We start from the raw sequence: 14,960 nt of genomic DNA on the forward strand, positions 1-14,960 counted from the left end.
CAATATTTAAAATGGTTTCTGAATGTACTGAAGAAAACCGTCACCAGCAGTGCTGATACGAGGAAGATCCCACAGCTGAGGCTGAGCTTCCTCAGCAGATCCACATACGACAGCCTCCACCTGAAACAAACTGCCATCTCTGGAGGTCCAGAGGGAGGGGTCCATCCTGACACCTTGAGGTGAATGGAAGATGAGGGCTGACTTGATGAGCTCGCAACAACTTCCCTCACATCAGACACTGAAGCCATGGAAGTGGCCTTTGAGAGGGGACAGTGGGCTGGCTGCAGCATGCACAGAAGCTGGGTGGAAGACGTCCACCTATCCAGTTGAAGTCGGCTGCAGAGGCTTCACTGGAAAGTCATCACAGCAATTCCTGAAGACTCTCGGAAATACCGGGCCCAGGCAGAGGAAGACTTTTAACTCTTTTACTACCACGGGGGTCAAGGCCACTGGTGACCCCGTGGTAGTGAAAGGGTTAAGGAAGCAGAGAAAAGGAGCTTCTGGATTTGGCTCAGAAGAAAAGATCTGAGATGGGAACGAGGCTGAGTTTAAAGGGGCGAAACACCTGAGACAGCTCCAGCTGACGACCCTGCAGCTGGCTCGATGACACCGGTGGAGGTGTGCCAGGCAGGTACAGATGGTGGCACTTCAAACAGTTAAAACCTGCATTTTTAAAATTCAAGTTAATCCCTTAGTATGACCTAATAATAATAAAAAAAAAATCCATGATTTACCTTTGCTTCATTCTTTGTTTCTGGTGTTGATTTTTTCTTGATTTACTAATTATTGATACCAATAAGACTCAAAATCCTGATTGAAACCTGAGAGAATAATTATGTTAAATGATGGAAACTTTTCAGATTTCAACCTTCTCTGTATTTTGTTATTCTGATCTTATGGATAGAGGGTAGGCTCCATGGAGTGATGTTTATCCTCTGGATGCTCTGACTGTATTCTGTGATAACTGCTTCCTATAAATGACTCCATGTTGTTCTTTGTCAGCTGCCACACAGGCTGCAGCTGTGCTGTGTAGCTGTTTGACCCCAGTGAAATTACACAGACGCAGCCTGTCTGTAGATCAGTTTATTTCAGATTTCCACAACATTAATACTTCTAATATAGCACATTTAATACCACGTATATATTTTTGATTGTGATATCTAATTTTGTTATATCATAATGAAGTTGGAATAAGAAAAATTAAGTTTTGACACAAAGATGTCTGTACGTAAATAAAATGTTCATACAGTTTATTTAAAATAATAAACGAGCTGAATCAAATCATACTGACAGAAAAAAATTCAGATTCTTTAATTTGAATACATGGTTATAGTTCAAAGTTAAAGATTAAAACATTTCACTGTCCAATTTTAGCTTTTCAATGTTTTGTTTTTCTTTCAAACAAACAAAACCTTTGGCTCCACAGCAGATCAGGGGGTGGAGGAGATGATAATGATGATGATGGTAGATGGTGATGATGGTGGACTCTGCACTGTGACAGTGGAGCTGTTCTCAGATCAGTTCACTCTGCAGTAATCTTCTTCTCATTCCTCTGTCAGTCACTGCTGGATGAAGCTCTGTTCTCCACCCACCTCCAGCATGGCCCTCACAGAGCATCTCTGCACTCAAGCTGCTGCTGCTTCAACCTCTCTGGATCATCAGGACACAGCTCCTCCTCTCTCAGCACACTCCGTCCTGTTGACCATCACTGCCACCTGCAGAGAGAAGGAGGAAGAACAGAGGTGACTGTTAAAGAGACTCTTCATCAGCTGTCAGGAGGTGATGCAGCACATCCAGGATAAAGAGCAGCAGCGACTTCAGTCCCGTTCAGAGCAGCTGTGTGATGTAGCCAGCTTCCTGTCAGCTGTCATGTTAACATGTTGGAGTGAACACGCTGCGCTGGACGCTCACAGAGACTTTTAGCAACAAGTCTGTCTCCTCTGCAGATTTCAGTCAAGTTCACTGTGGAAATAAACTGCTGGGAGTCCTGAATACTTCATTACTGCAAAAGCACTTTTGAGGTTCCTGCTGTTCCACTGTCTAATAAACATGGAGGCTGTCACTGAACACATCTGGATGAAAATACTGACAGGAGGACAGGGAGACATTAAGGAAAGTTTGAAGCCTAATCTTAAAAATAGAGAGGGTGTCTGTCTTCTGAATCCAAGCTGGGAGCTGGTTCCACAGAAGAGGGGCCTGAAAGCTGAAGGCTCTGCCTCCCATTCTACTCTTAAGTATCCTAGGAACCACAAGTAAGCCAGCAGTCTGAGAGAGAAGTGCTCTGTTGGGGTGATATGGGACTATGAGGTCTTTGAGATAAGATGAGGCCTGATTATTCAAGACCTTGTAGGTGATGAGAAGGATTTTAAATTCTATTCTAGATTTAACAGGGAGCCAATGAAGAGAAGCCAATATGGGAGAAATCTGCTCTCTCTTTCTAGTCCCTGTCAGTACTCTAGCTGCAGCATTTTGGATCAGCTGAAGGCTTTTCAGGGAGCTTTTAGGACAGCCTGATAATAATGAATTACAATAGTCCAGCCTAGAAGTAATAAATGCATGAATTAGCTTTTCAGCATCACTCTGAGAAAGGATGTTTCTAATTTTAGAAATATTGCACAAATGTGCATTGAAGGACATATCCTGGTCAAAAATGACTCCAAGATTTCTCACAGTGTTACTGGAGGCCAAAGTAATGCCATCCAGAGTAAGTATCTGGTTTGACACCATGTTTCTAAGATTTGTGGGGCCGAGTACAAGTACTTCAGTTTGATCTGAATTTAGAAGCAAGAAATTAGAGGTCATCCAGGCCTTTATGTCTTTAAGACATTCCTGTAATGAGAGAACAAACTGTATGAGCTCACATTTCACACGTCACAGTTTGATGAATGAAGATCACTGTCTCTATACATCTTGTAGGGTTTTAAGGTGTAATCCAGCAACAGCAGTCCTCTTCACATCAACTCAAACACATGATGACAACTGATCTGAATGGCTGACTGTTGTCTGTCTTCATTATCCTTTCACAGGTTCACAGAGGAAAGCAGCAGCTTTACAGGAAACTAGATTTTTGCTTTCATACCAACTGTGTTTAGTACAATACAGCTGAAAGCAGCATGGACTGACTCCAACTCTCTACTGACCTCAGATCCTCCAGGCTGTAGTGTGGACTCTCCACAAGATCAGACAGCAGCTTCACATCTGAATCCTGCAGGTTGTTGTCACTCAGGTCCAGATGTTTCAGATGGGAGGGGTTGGACTTCAGAGCAGAGACCAAAGCATCACAGCTGATCTTTGTCAAACTGCAGTCCTTCAATCTGAATAAAAAATAATACATAGATAAATCATTGATAAGCCAGTCAGATGTGTTCAGGTTTAAATGTGCAGCTTAACATCACCGTGTCCTAATCAGGGAGCCTAAAATAGCTAAAATAAGCAGAGTGACTTTGTCCTTCTGTTACTGTTGATCATTATCATATCAACCTATACACATCATTCAAATGTGAGCACAACATTCAAAGATCTGTTTTTGCCTTCACAGATCAATAAGATGATGCTGACTTCAATCAATCTGTTATTACTGGATCAATACAAAACAGATACTTGAAGCTCTGCATCTGTAAATTTGATTTCGTCTGTTTCTCTCTCACTGTGTCTGTTAGAAATGATCAGACATTTTTTTAGTCACACTGAAAAAAAAACAAAAAACAAAGAAATATTTCTCCATCATCAAATGTCATCGTACATAAATCTAATATCATTGATGACAAGCAAAATTTAGGAAAATAAAACAGGAAACATTATCATAATGTAAATTATAGCTTTATAGAGGAACTGTCCATGAACTCCTTGTAGACAATCAGGAGCTGAGCAACCAAACTGGTCACACAGGTGAATCTCAGGCCCCTGAAGCTTCTTTGCTATATCAGATATCGTGACACCATCACGTTGTTTAGCAACAACCTAATAAAGAGCTAAAATGACCCATTTTTATCATTTATGTACCTGTAACTCTGTATGAAAGCATCCCATTGTTTTGATTTCACAATAGTAACATCTCATTTATGTCCACAAACCTTGAACTGCATCTGATATATGATCATCTGTCACCAGAACAAACAAGGCCAAATAATAGCATGGACATGTACTAGTATGCATAAATTATAAGACTTACAGAGCTAACAGGCAGTCAGTGAACTGACCTCAGAATCTCCAGTCTGCAGTGTGGACTCTCCAGAAAACCACACAGCTGCTTCACTCCTGAATCCTGCAGGTTGTTTCTACTCAGGTCCAGATGTTTCAGATGGGAGGGGTTGGACTTCAGAGCAGAGACCAGAGCAGCGCAGTCGACTTCTGTCAACTTGCAGCACTCCAATCTGAATAAAAATAGAACCTCATTTCATTTGTCTCAACTTTGTTTAGACAAACTAAATGAGAGTCTAACAAAGTTACAGATGATGTAATAATTTGTTAACATGGAGCAGAAGAGCCAGCAATAGTCACTGAGCTAAACATGTTAGTGTGTACTCCTTGCCATGAGCACCTCTGCACACTATCACACGGTGCTCTCCTTTGTTGGACTGTTGCTTCACCTTAATAATATCAGCATTAGCTGTGTGTGTTCTTAGCAGTGGCCCATGTGCGCATGTCTTCAGCTGTACGTCTTTTTTTTTTTTTTTTCGGCCAAAGCAGCTTTTATCAACAGTGGAGAGAGACAGGAAATGGGGGAAAGATACAGGGGAAGAAATGTGGGCAAATTGGCGATGGGCCAGGACGCGAACCCGCGCTGCAACGCGGCATATGTATGTGGTTGCCGGCTTCACCACTAAGCCACCCAGCTGCCCCGGCTGTACGTCTTTGAAGGCCGTCTATGTGGGCTCAAGTTTCTGAGCAGAGAGAACTCTCACAGAGACAGCACTCCAGGTGTTGTATTGTCTAATGTGGATCCACATCTGCATTGCTTCTGAGCACCCATTTAGCACTAGGTTGGTTCTAGTTTGGATTGAGAGTTTGGAGTCGAACCCACCCAAATAAAAGTAAAGTAAGTTTTTTTTTGTATTGTACTTGTGTAATAGTCCATGCAAAGACCCAGCACAGAAGACTAATTCATGTCTAATAGTGAGTATCTATCCAAGCTAGCATCTCTGAGTAACTCCTATGGCTCCAACAAAGAACCAGCATCGCGGCCATGCAGGAAAGTGACAACCATAACAAATAACTGCTGGCTAGTTAATACACAATATGTGGCAGAGGTGCAGTGGGTAGGTGTTCACCGTGCAGCCGTAGGGTTGCTGGTTCGAGCCACTGCATTGTGTCCTTGGGCAAGACACTTAAATCACATTGCCTAACAGTAGCGCCGTTCTCTGCCTGCATGACTGCAGATGATTGTCTCTGGATGAGTGATCTGGAACGATCATTTCGTTGTGCACACAATGACAATGAGTTGAATCTAACATCTAACACAGGAACACTGCAAGTGGGAGGATAAACTGATGAATGGATTTGAGACTGGCATGTCCACACCACTGTGTGACACACATTGTTGAATACAATTTGTTTTAATGGTAGAATTTGTTGAGGTCTTTTTACACAACAGTTACTCTTGCACATTGAACATAACTGTAGGAGCCTAAATGCAGTTCTGTGATATTTAGTTAAAAAAGCCAATAAAAACCAATAAAAAAGTAGTTATTTTTAAAAGGACAGTTTAAGTTCACAGTAGTATAAGTTAATTGATTTAGAAGGGATTAAGAGGCTTATTTACACACAATGTTGGATTATTCGTGTGTTATTGTTGATCTCTTAAAGGGCATTTGATTTGTTTAAGATGGATAAAAATGTAATTTATGTGGTATTTCTAATAAATGGGAGCACGTAAGAGGTGATGGGGTTTTGTTACTGTAAATTTAATTGAGGCCCATAAGGTCAGTTTCATCAGACCGTCGGGTGCAGTGAGGGGGAGCCACACGGTTTTTTGACCTCTCTCACTCTCTCTCATTTTACACTTTGGATATGATGGATGATTAACGAACAATTTTGCGAATGTTCTGTCCCACCATTTTTGTGTTTTTAGTTTAAGTAAATGTATTTAAATGTTTACAAGTGGTCCTGTGGATTTCTTTTTACACGGATATGGATGAAAACGAGGGAATTATTGAGAGCGTCAAGCCGAGCTCCACGGTGTGGAAACCTACAATAACCCTGGTCTGAAAAGGGACTAGTTGGCTGGCCTGCCCTCTGGTCTTAATCTCACCAAAGTTGCCCCTCTAATATTTCTAAGAGCCCACCCTAACATAGCAGACTAGATCTGACCCTGGTTCCTCACTGGTTCAGTGTTGGGCTGAATATTAGATCCCTGTGAGAGTGTGCAGGATTTTCCTGGTGGATTTAGAGGAAGTGATTACATTATGTTCAGTACCGACAATTCCTCACTGAAATTCAAGTCCTGGATACCCAAAGACGACGTATCATAATGGAACTGGGAAAAGCTGCATGGGTGCATCCCTATCACCCATCTTACAGCACTGGAATCAGGTTATAGGGGATTATTTCATAGTTCAAAGTATTGAAATACGTTCAGAAAAAACAACAGTCTCAGTGAACTGACCTCAGAGTCTCCAGTCTGCAGTTTGGACTCTCCAGACCGTCACAGAGAGGTTTCACCGCTGAATCCTGCAGGCAGTTGTTTCCTTTCAAAAGATACAGTGGACTGAAGCTCAGGTCGAGCTCTGTCAGATGGGAGGGGTTGGACTTCAGAGCTGAGACCACAATTTTAAAGTGAGGCTCTGCGAGCCAATAATTAGAAAGTCTGTGATGACACACATAATAGAAAACAAGTTATTATAAAGAGGACACTTTATATTTACTTCCTGCATGTAATGAGAAACAGTTAAAGACTTCCTGTTTGACAGTTTACTCTTCAGTGGCTCAGCTGATCTGACCGACATGAAACAATAATTCTACTCAGTCTGTATGTACAGTAATGTACAGCGCCTCATGATGATGTCATCAACCTTTACAGGGGTGATGATGATGTTGAACTGACTTCACTGATTTCATTTCTCCTGTTGAAACTAAATCACTGACAGTGTTCAGTATTATCTCCTCATTGTGTGGCCACAGTGGCTGCTGCAGCTGAAGCTACAAACATATAAAATTCAATCATCAGAATAATTCTTCATTAAAAACATTTCACGGAGTTTGAAACAGCTCAACAACATCTGTGAAAGAAATCAAACTGATGTAATGTTTGCAATAAAAAAGTGGAACACTGTCAGAAGAACAATGAGAACATTACAGTGAAAATATCTGAAGAACTGATCTACACTGATTTATAATGTTAATCACATCTGGACTTACAGAGCCTTTCTGCAGTTTCTCACAGCTGGAATCAGTCTCAGTCGTCCCTCCCATGATGTTTTGTACTTCTCGAGATCCAACTCCTCCAGAACCTCCTCTGACATCTGCAGCATGTAGGCCAGAGCTGAGCACTGGATCTCAGAGAGCTTCTTCTCTGATCTGTTCTCTGACTTCAGGAACTCTTGGATCTCCTGATGTACTGAGAGGTCCTTCAGCTCCATCAGACAGTGGAAGGTGTTGATGCTTCTGTCAGGAGCATTATAAGTATTCATTGTCTTCAGGTTGTTGATGACTCTCTGGATGATCTCTGGACTGTTCTCTGTCTGACCCAGCAGACCTCCTAAGAGTCTCTGGTTGGACTCCAGAGAGAGGCCATGAAGGAAGCGCACAAACAGGTCCAGGTGGCCATTTTTACTTTGGAAGGATTTCTCTGTGAAGCTCTTCAGGAAATCATCCAGAGCTGACTGATTGTATTTTTTCCCCAGGAACTTCTCCAGCTCCTCTGTCCTCCTGCTGGTGAAACAGTGGAACATGTAGACTGCAGCCAGGAACTCCTGAATGCTCAGATGAACAAAGCAGTAGACTGGTTTCTGGAAGATCACACACTCCCTTTTGAAGATCTCTGTACAAACTCCTGAGTACACCGAGGCCTCTGTCACATCCAGACCACACTGCTCCAGGTCTTCTTGGTAGAACATGATGTTTCCTTTCTCTAGATGTTCAGACGCCAGCCTCCCCAGCTTCAGAAGAACTTCCCTGTCAGCCTCCATCAGCTCCTGTGGACTCGTCTCATGTCCCTCATGGTACTTGTTCTTCTTCCTCTTCATCTGAACCAGCAGGAAGTGTGAGTACATGTCAGTCAGGGTCTTGGGCAGCTCTCCTCTCGGCTCTGTGGTCAACATGTGCTCCAGAACTGTAGCAGTAATCCAGCAGAAGACTGGGATGCTGCACATGATGTGGAGGCTACTGGATGTCTTTATGTGGGAGATGATTCTGCTGGACAGCTCTTCATCACTGAATCTCCTCATGAAGTACTCCTCCTTCTGGGCATCAGTGAAGCCTCGTACTTCTGTCAGCCTGTCCACACATCTAGGAGGGATCTGATTGGCTGCTGCAGGTCGGGAAGTTATCCAGACGAGAGCGGAGGGAAGCAGCTTCCCCTCGATGAGGTTTGTCAGCAGCTCGCTGACTGATGACTTCTGTGTGACATCAGACACGAGCTTCCTGTTGGTGAAATCCAATGAAAGTCTGCTTTCATCCAGGCCATCAAAGATGAACAGAAGCTTCCAGACAGCGAGCTTCTCTGCTGGGACCTTCTGTAATGTTGGATGGAAAACATGGAGCAGCTCCAGAAGACTGTACTGCTGATCTCTGATCAGGTTCAGCTCCCTGAATGAAAGCAGCATCACCACACTGACATGTTGGTTCTCCAAGCCCTCTGCCCAGTCCAGACTGAACTTCTGCACTGAGAAGGTTTTTCCAACGCCAGCGACGCCGTTGGTCAGAACCACTCTGATGGGTCTCTGTTGGTCAGGGAAGGCTTTAAAGATGTCGTGACACCTGATTGGTCTATCATAGAGGGCGTCCATCTTGGAAGCTGTCTCCAGCTGCCTCACCTCATGTTGGGTATGAACCTCTTCACTCTGTCCCTCTGTGATGTAGAGCTCAGTGTAGATCCTGTTCAGGAGGGTTCCACTTCCTGTTTGATCACTTCCTTCAGTCACACGTTCACATCTCCTCCTCAGACTGATCTTATGTTCCTCTAAAACCTCCTGCAGACCAGCATCTGCTGAAAGACAGAAAAACACTGAGACTAAAGAGAAAGAAACTCTGAAATGTGCCAACAACACAACAAGAAGTCCAGTTTTCAGAAATGAGTCCATCAGCAGACAGATGTTCAGTCTTACTTTGTCCACAGCTGCTCTGACTGGCTGTCTGCAGTCCAGCTCTGGATCTTTGTCCACACTGGGGACAGGAGGAGTCTCCTGATGAAGCAGACTGGTCCCAGTATGAGGAGATGCACTGTCTGCAGAACCAGTGTCCACAGCTGGTAGAGACCGGATCCTTCAGGACGTCCTGACACAAAGCACAGCAGGACAGCGGCTCCTCCACACAGACACGACTCCTCTTCTTCTCTCTGTGGACACCAAGAAAAATTATTCTGACAAAACACAATAAAGTCAGAAATACTAAAGTTTAATAGCAGCACTGGCTTTCAGAAACATCTATACATCTGTGTTTATGGGTCTGAGCTCTCAGTAGTCTCTCTCCTTCAGTATCTTTTATTTCTGGTCTTCTTTGAGCTCCAGCAGGAAAATTTACTTCTAACTTCTAACATTTAAATGCATAAACCCAAGTCCTGTTCAACTTTCAACATCAATGGGAGTAGATTAAACATAGCATAGAGGTAGTAGGCCCAAGATTGAGCTGAACATTTCCAGATAGCATCAATAAAATGTCACAAACCGGACAGCATCGGCCGTGAGACAAACGGAGGTGCACGCACATGTCAAATTAAAAATTGGTTATTTACTTGTCTCTGAATCCCTCCTTCAGCAAAACATAGCAGAATACTTACCATCTGGCCAACTCTAATCCAAATTCTAAACAACTGTCTTTGCTTGTTCAAACTCATATTGGAGGTGCTCAACTACCTTTTGTTTAACAGCCTTACACTTTTGCATTTCCATGTCATGGAATTGCCAACATGATTAGCTCTGGTGCTCAAAGGTGATCCAATAGAACAGGTGGAGCTGATCATGACTGATCAGCTTACTTGTGCTCAGCCACCCATATACCTTTTTCAACCAACTGCAGCTCAAAGTCTTATGCTTTCTGTACAATAGGAAGGCCAAGACTTAAGTCTTGGTCTTTCAAGACTACTTGAAACACTTATCTGCAACTCCAAAGAACTGGCCTTTAATACAATCCAGAAAGCATTTACATGATGCAACAAATTCCTCTATCCCTACTGTGGCGGTTTTCATGTGCTTAGGGGTGACAGCCAGGTCTCTCCTGACATGGTAGATTTTTTAACCCTCACAAAGGATGCAAAGCACAGCGACTTAACACCCTCTAACACTGAATAAAACAAAAGTACATAAGCACACAATGAATATACTCAACACAGGAAAAAAACAAACAAAAAAAAAACATACAAAACAACCATTTAACACATGTCCCACAGCTCAGCAAAGTCCTTCAGGTCATTCAGTTAGAAGAAACAAAACCAAAGCAAAATATACCCGTTCCCCCAAAGTCTCAAAGTTCGTTTCAACAGAAAACCAAACAAAACAAGTCCACTCCCTGTTTTACTGAGTTCAGTTCAAAACTGATGCAAAAAAAGGTAAACCAAAGATCCCACTCAGGGTTTTCCAACTACATACACAATAAAACAAGGAAGTGCCTTCCCAACTTCCCACAGACAGCGTCTGCCAGCTGCTGCTGTCAACAGTTCAAAACAAGGAAATCCAGTGAGTTTGACCAGCTGGAGACCTATGACACCAAGGCCTGTAGGAGAACATCCAGTCTTGGGTCGTTCCCGTCAGTTAATCCCAGCTGTTCCTCGCCAATAAGATCCCGTCGCAAGGCTAAGCTACTCGCGATGCCACTAAGCGAGGGCTAATTTTGCCGTGTGTTTGGCCGAAATTGTGGATAACTCACATCCGTCTTCCATGCTCTCCCACTCTACACTGAGTGCTGGCCCATAATAGTGCTATGGGCACCAAAGCAACGGGGGAAATTGTTTCTCTAGTCACATTTTCTGTATTTAACAGCTGTGCATATGACATGATCAGTAACATTAAAATAAATTTAAATTCAATTTTATTTATTACTCTAATCCTGTTTGACCTACACTGAGACCTGAGAATCTACAGTTCATTCAGACTATGTAGTCTGAATGAACTGTAGATTCTCGCAATAAAGCTGAGTCTGAGTCTGAGATTGGAGGGTTTTCCAGCATGAAGGGCCTGTTTAAGGTCAAAGCATCTCAGTCTGATTTAAGTCCAGACTTTGACTCGGCCATTCGAAACATTCATTTTGTTCTCTGAGACAGTCAGAGGTGAAGCTGCTGCTGTGTTTCTGATCATCGTCATAACCCAAGTGAGCTTCAGGGCACAAACTGATGGGCAGATGTTCTTCAGGATTTTCGGGTAGAGCAGAATTCATGGTCCCATCAGTTACAGCAAAGCAACCCCAGACCATCACACTGCCACCACCATGTTTGCTCTGTGACTGTAAAATGGAGTCTGAACTCACTGAATGCTTTGAGTTTCCTCCTCACCTGAACAAAGAAACCCCTCCCCTCTCCATTCACAGGAAGTTGCATGACTTCATTCCAGGTGTGTGGGACACAGATCAGCTTCTCTCTGTGATATGAGCACCTGCCTTTGCTTAAATCCCACAAATATGAATATAATCATAGAGGTCAAATCCTTGTTTTTATTAAAATCCTCATTAATGAGCCTGATGTTTCTAATTCATGCAGAAACTAATGACAAGGAACAGTGTGAACTTGTTAAAAATGACTTTGTGTATGTGTTCTACTCTCTGAAGAGATCCATGAGGGTCATTTCTGGTTCTGGGTGTTGCCCTTCCAGCTCCAAAATGCTCAAAACTTCAGTCTTAAACTTCAGCACCTCAGTGCAGCAGGCGCTCCACGACCGGAAATGCTCCACCAATTTTTGTCTCCAAGTGAGGAAATCAAAGATTCACAGTGAGCTTAATCCAGCTGAGATTTAACCTTCACTATTTCATACAAGAGAGCCAATAAAGACAAAGGAGTGGTCAAAGCTGTCATAACGACATTTAGGACCACATCCTGCACCAGCACAAAAATGTATTTTGGTGTCAGGATATACTAAAGACATGAGGACAAGTTTTTATGACTCAATTTTAGTTTCTAGAAATTACTTTTGAACCAAACACAGAAATCAGAGAATCTGGGAGTTGTTAACATATAAATTAGATATTAATCAGTACAATAGAAACACCATGATTCATGTCTGCAGCTGTGCATCAATGAACCAACATCTGTAAGTCATATTTCTGCTTCCTGAAAACATTGTTCTTCCTGCTGTGAGCCGACCATCAGCTCAGTTCAGCAGAAACAGTCTCTTACTTTGTGTCTGAGGGTCCAGGTTCATCATGGAAGACTGGAGGAAAACCTTTAGAATGATCACTCTTCATAGACACACAGCTGAATCCTGGAGACTCTGCTCTGTGTCTGTGCTGCTGAGCTCTGGAAACACAAACAGAATAAATCACACATTGTTCTTGTGCATCTTACTGTTGTTGAGCTCTGAGCTGCTTCAAATTTATGTGCCGACAGCGGGACAGACTGAGATAAGCTATTACTGGAGGCTGAGGATGTCATTTAGTTTATTCTAAAATCACAAAAATCCCTTCCAGCTACCAAAGTTACTTCATCTTTTTAAACTTTCCTCTGCCACCTCCAGCAGATCCATTCTTCAGTGATGATCCAAGACAGCGGCGCTCACAGCTCTTTCAAGTTTCGGTGCTCGTTTTTGTACTTTTTGTATTTCTTGTTAGTTTTTGTGTATTTGTCTCCGCGAACAACTGCTACACACGCCCGAATCTTGATGATGATGATACTTTATTGATCCCACAATGGGGAAATTACAGTTAACAGAACACCATCCAAGAAGACAAACAGAACAAACATGGGGAGATAGGTGAACTGTGGCCATGCTGCCCCCCTTCTGGAGGCGCTGCCATTAAAAAGACAGAAACAATAGTGAAAACATATAGGGATGAGTGAGGGAAAAAAATCATCTCATACTTTGTATACATTCACACATACACAGTATAAGGTTACAAAAACCTCTGCGACAGGGCAGAAACATATAGCATGGGAGCACTAGGGTGGGGAGGGATGGACAGGGGAGCCGGCGGAGGCGGGGGGGGGGGGGGGGGGGGGGGGGGGGGGGGGGGCCTACTGTGGGGCTGACTCAAACTCCCTCCTCAGCTAACAGTTCTGATAAGATGTAGAGTTCATCAGCAGCTAGGTCAGGGAGATCAGTCCAACACAGGTCAGAAGAAGACAGGACGGCGGGGGGGGGGGGGTAGAGCATCTATTTACAAAACATCCAGGAGACAATTTGATAAGCGGCAGTCCAAGAACATCAGGGAGCCAAATTCCTGATTCTATGACTTGTTTTGGTTCAGACTGTACTGATTAATTTGTTGACAGCCTTCAGTCTTACTGGCACCTCTCGGTGGAGAAATAGCCAATTCATCCGAATCTTCTTGGTTCGTTCCTTCGCCGTGCAGAAACAGATACATACATCTCCAAGATCTTACCCCTCAGAATCAGCTCCAGATATACAGAGTCTGAGTTTGAGTCTGTACCTGCATTCCCATCATAAGCAGCCTTACCAAGGCCAGACAGCTGCCTAGACTTCCTGAATTGCAATGACAAACCAGGTATCTCCCGGTCCAATTCGGAGAAACCCCAGTATCAATAAGCCGAATGTGTGTGTATTCCATTGACAATACAGCCAGGCACGTCATCTTCCACACCACACAGGAATCCATAACGTAGCCAGCTGGAATGTCAATTGATAAGAGGGAATAGGGTTCTCCTTCCCCCAATCTCCTCATGGTGAAAATTGGATCAAAACAATAGTGTTGAGAGACCAGCTGACCAGATCCATAATTATAAAACACTGTGGGGTCGACTGCTAGCTAAGTTCAACCCTCCTTCTTTATCTGGGACACTGTTGCCAACTAGTGTAAGAAAACTCGCTGTCGCCTGTCTCAAAGGTTGATAAAAGCCGAAGCGAGGTTCGGGGATGGGAGCGGGTAGGCAGGCTCGGTGTTTAAGTGAAGGTTCGGGGGTTGGAGGTGAAGTCGAAGTGAGGGAGGGCTGGGCGATGCCAAAGTGTATGAAGGGATGCAGTAAGAAGGCTTTGTGTACACAGAACACGGCGAGAACGTGCTCGCTAGTTGCTTTTTGGAAAAAAAGCCACTAAGTTGGCAACACTGAGCCCAACCGAGGTCCAGTTGTTTTTCCTGATTTGTTACGGCTGTCAGCACTAACCCCGCAGGAACTGCCACCCAGGCTACTGCAGGTGGCAGTTCTCGTGAGGCTAGTGACAGAATTCGGTTTGGAGCGACTCAGGAATGCTTTTTAAAAATTATTATATTAAAATACGGGAAATTTATGGGAAAAAAAAATATGGCGGGACAGAGGGGTAAAATACGGGAGTTTCCTGGCCAAAACGGGAGACTTGACAGGTATGCCCTTGACCATGTTTACTCCAACATTAAGCACGCTTACAGAGCCAAACCCCTCCCCCACCTCGGCCAGTCCGACCATCTTTCCCTGCTGCTCACCCCAACATACACCCCCCTCAGATGGAGAGCCAGGTCTACTGTAAAAACCATTACAACCTGGCCTGAAAACGCACTCTTCCACCTACAGGACTGCTTCATACACACAGACTGGGACTTATTCGAATACGAGCACCTGGAAACATTCACGGGGACGGTACTGGACTACATTAAGTTCTGGATTTCCCTAACCAGAAACCCTGGATGAACAGCCAGGTCCGTTCACTCCTCAAAACCCGCGATGCTGC

The 14,960-nt window shown here is 43.7% G+C and overlaps 1 protein-coding gene across 5 annotated transcripts in view; it reads right to left on the reverse strand.

Moving 5' to 3' along the window:
- Positions 1–1,183: 1,183 nt before the first annotated feature.
- Positions 1,184–14,960, reverse strand: part of LOC115773686 (NLR family CARD domain-containing protein 3-like) — a 72,290-nt gene continuing 58,513 nt past the window's right edge. For 2 of the 5 annotated variants that reach the window (XM_030720548.1, XM_030720547.1), the window contains exons 6-9: positions 6,605–6,805; positions 4,200–4,373; positions 3,141–3,314; positions 1,184–1,715 (exon numbers count right to left, since the gene is read on the reverse strand). In XM_030720548.1, the coding sequence (XP_030576408.1) occupies positions 1,706–1,715; positions 3,141–3,314; positions 4,200–4,373; positions 6,605–6,805 (559 nt within the window). In that variant the 3' untranslated portion in view covers positions 1,184–1,705. Of the gene's footprint in view, positions 1,716–3,140; positions 3,315–4,199; positions 4,374–6,604; positions 6,806–7,356; positions 9,146–9,263; positions 9,494–12,478; positions 12,595–14,960 lie in introns of those variants that run through there. The other 3 variants (XM_030720546.1, XM_030720553.1, XM_030720551.1) reach the window with 3 other exon arrangements.

This window comes from Archocentrus centrarchus, chromosome 23 (genome assembly GCF_007364275.1).
Source record: "Archocentrus centrarchus isolate MPI-CPG fArcCen1 chromosome 23, fArcCen1, whole genome shotgun sequence".
In the NCBI taxonomy this organism is placed as follows: Eukaryota; Metazoa; Chordata; class Actinopteri; order Cichliformes; family Cichlidae; genus Archocentrus; species Archocentrus centrarchus.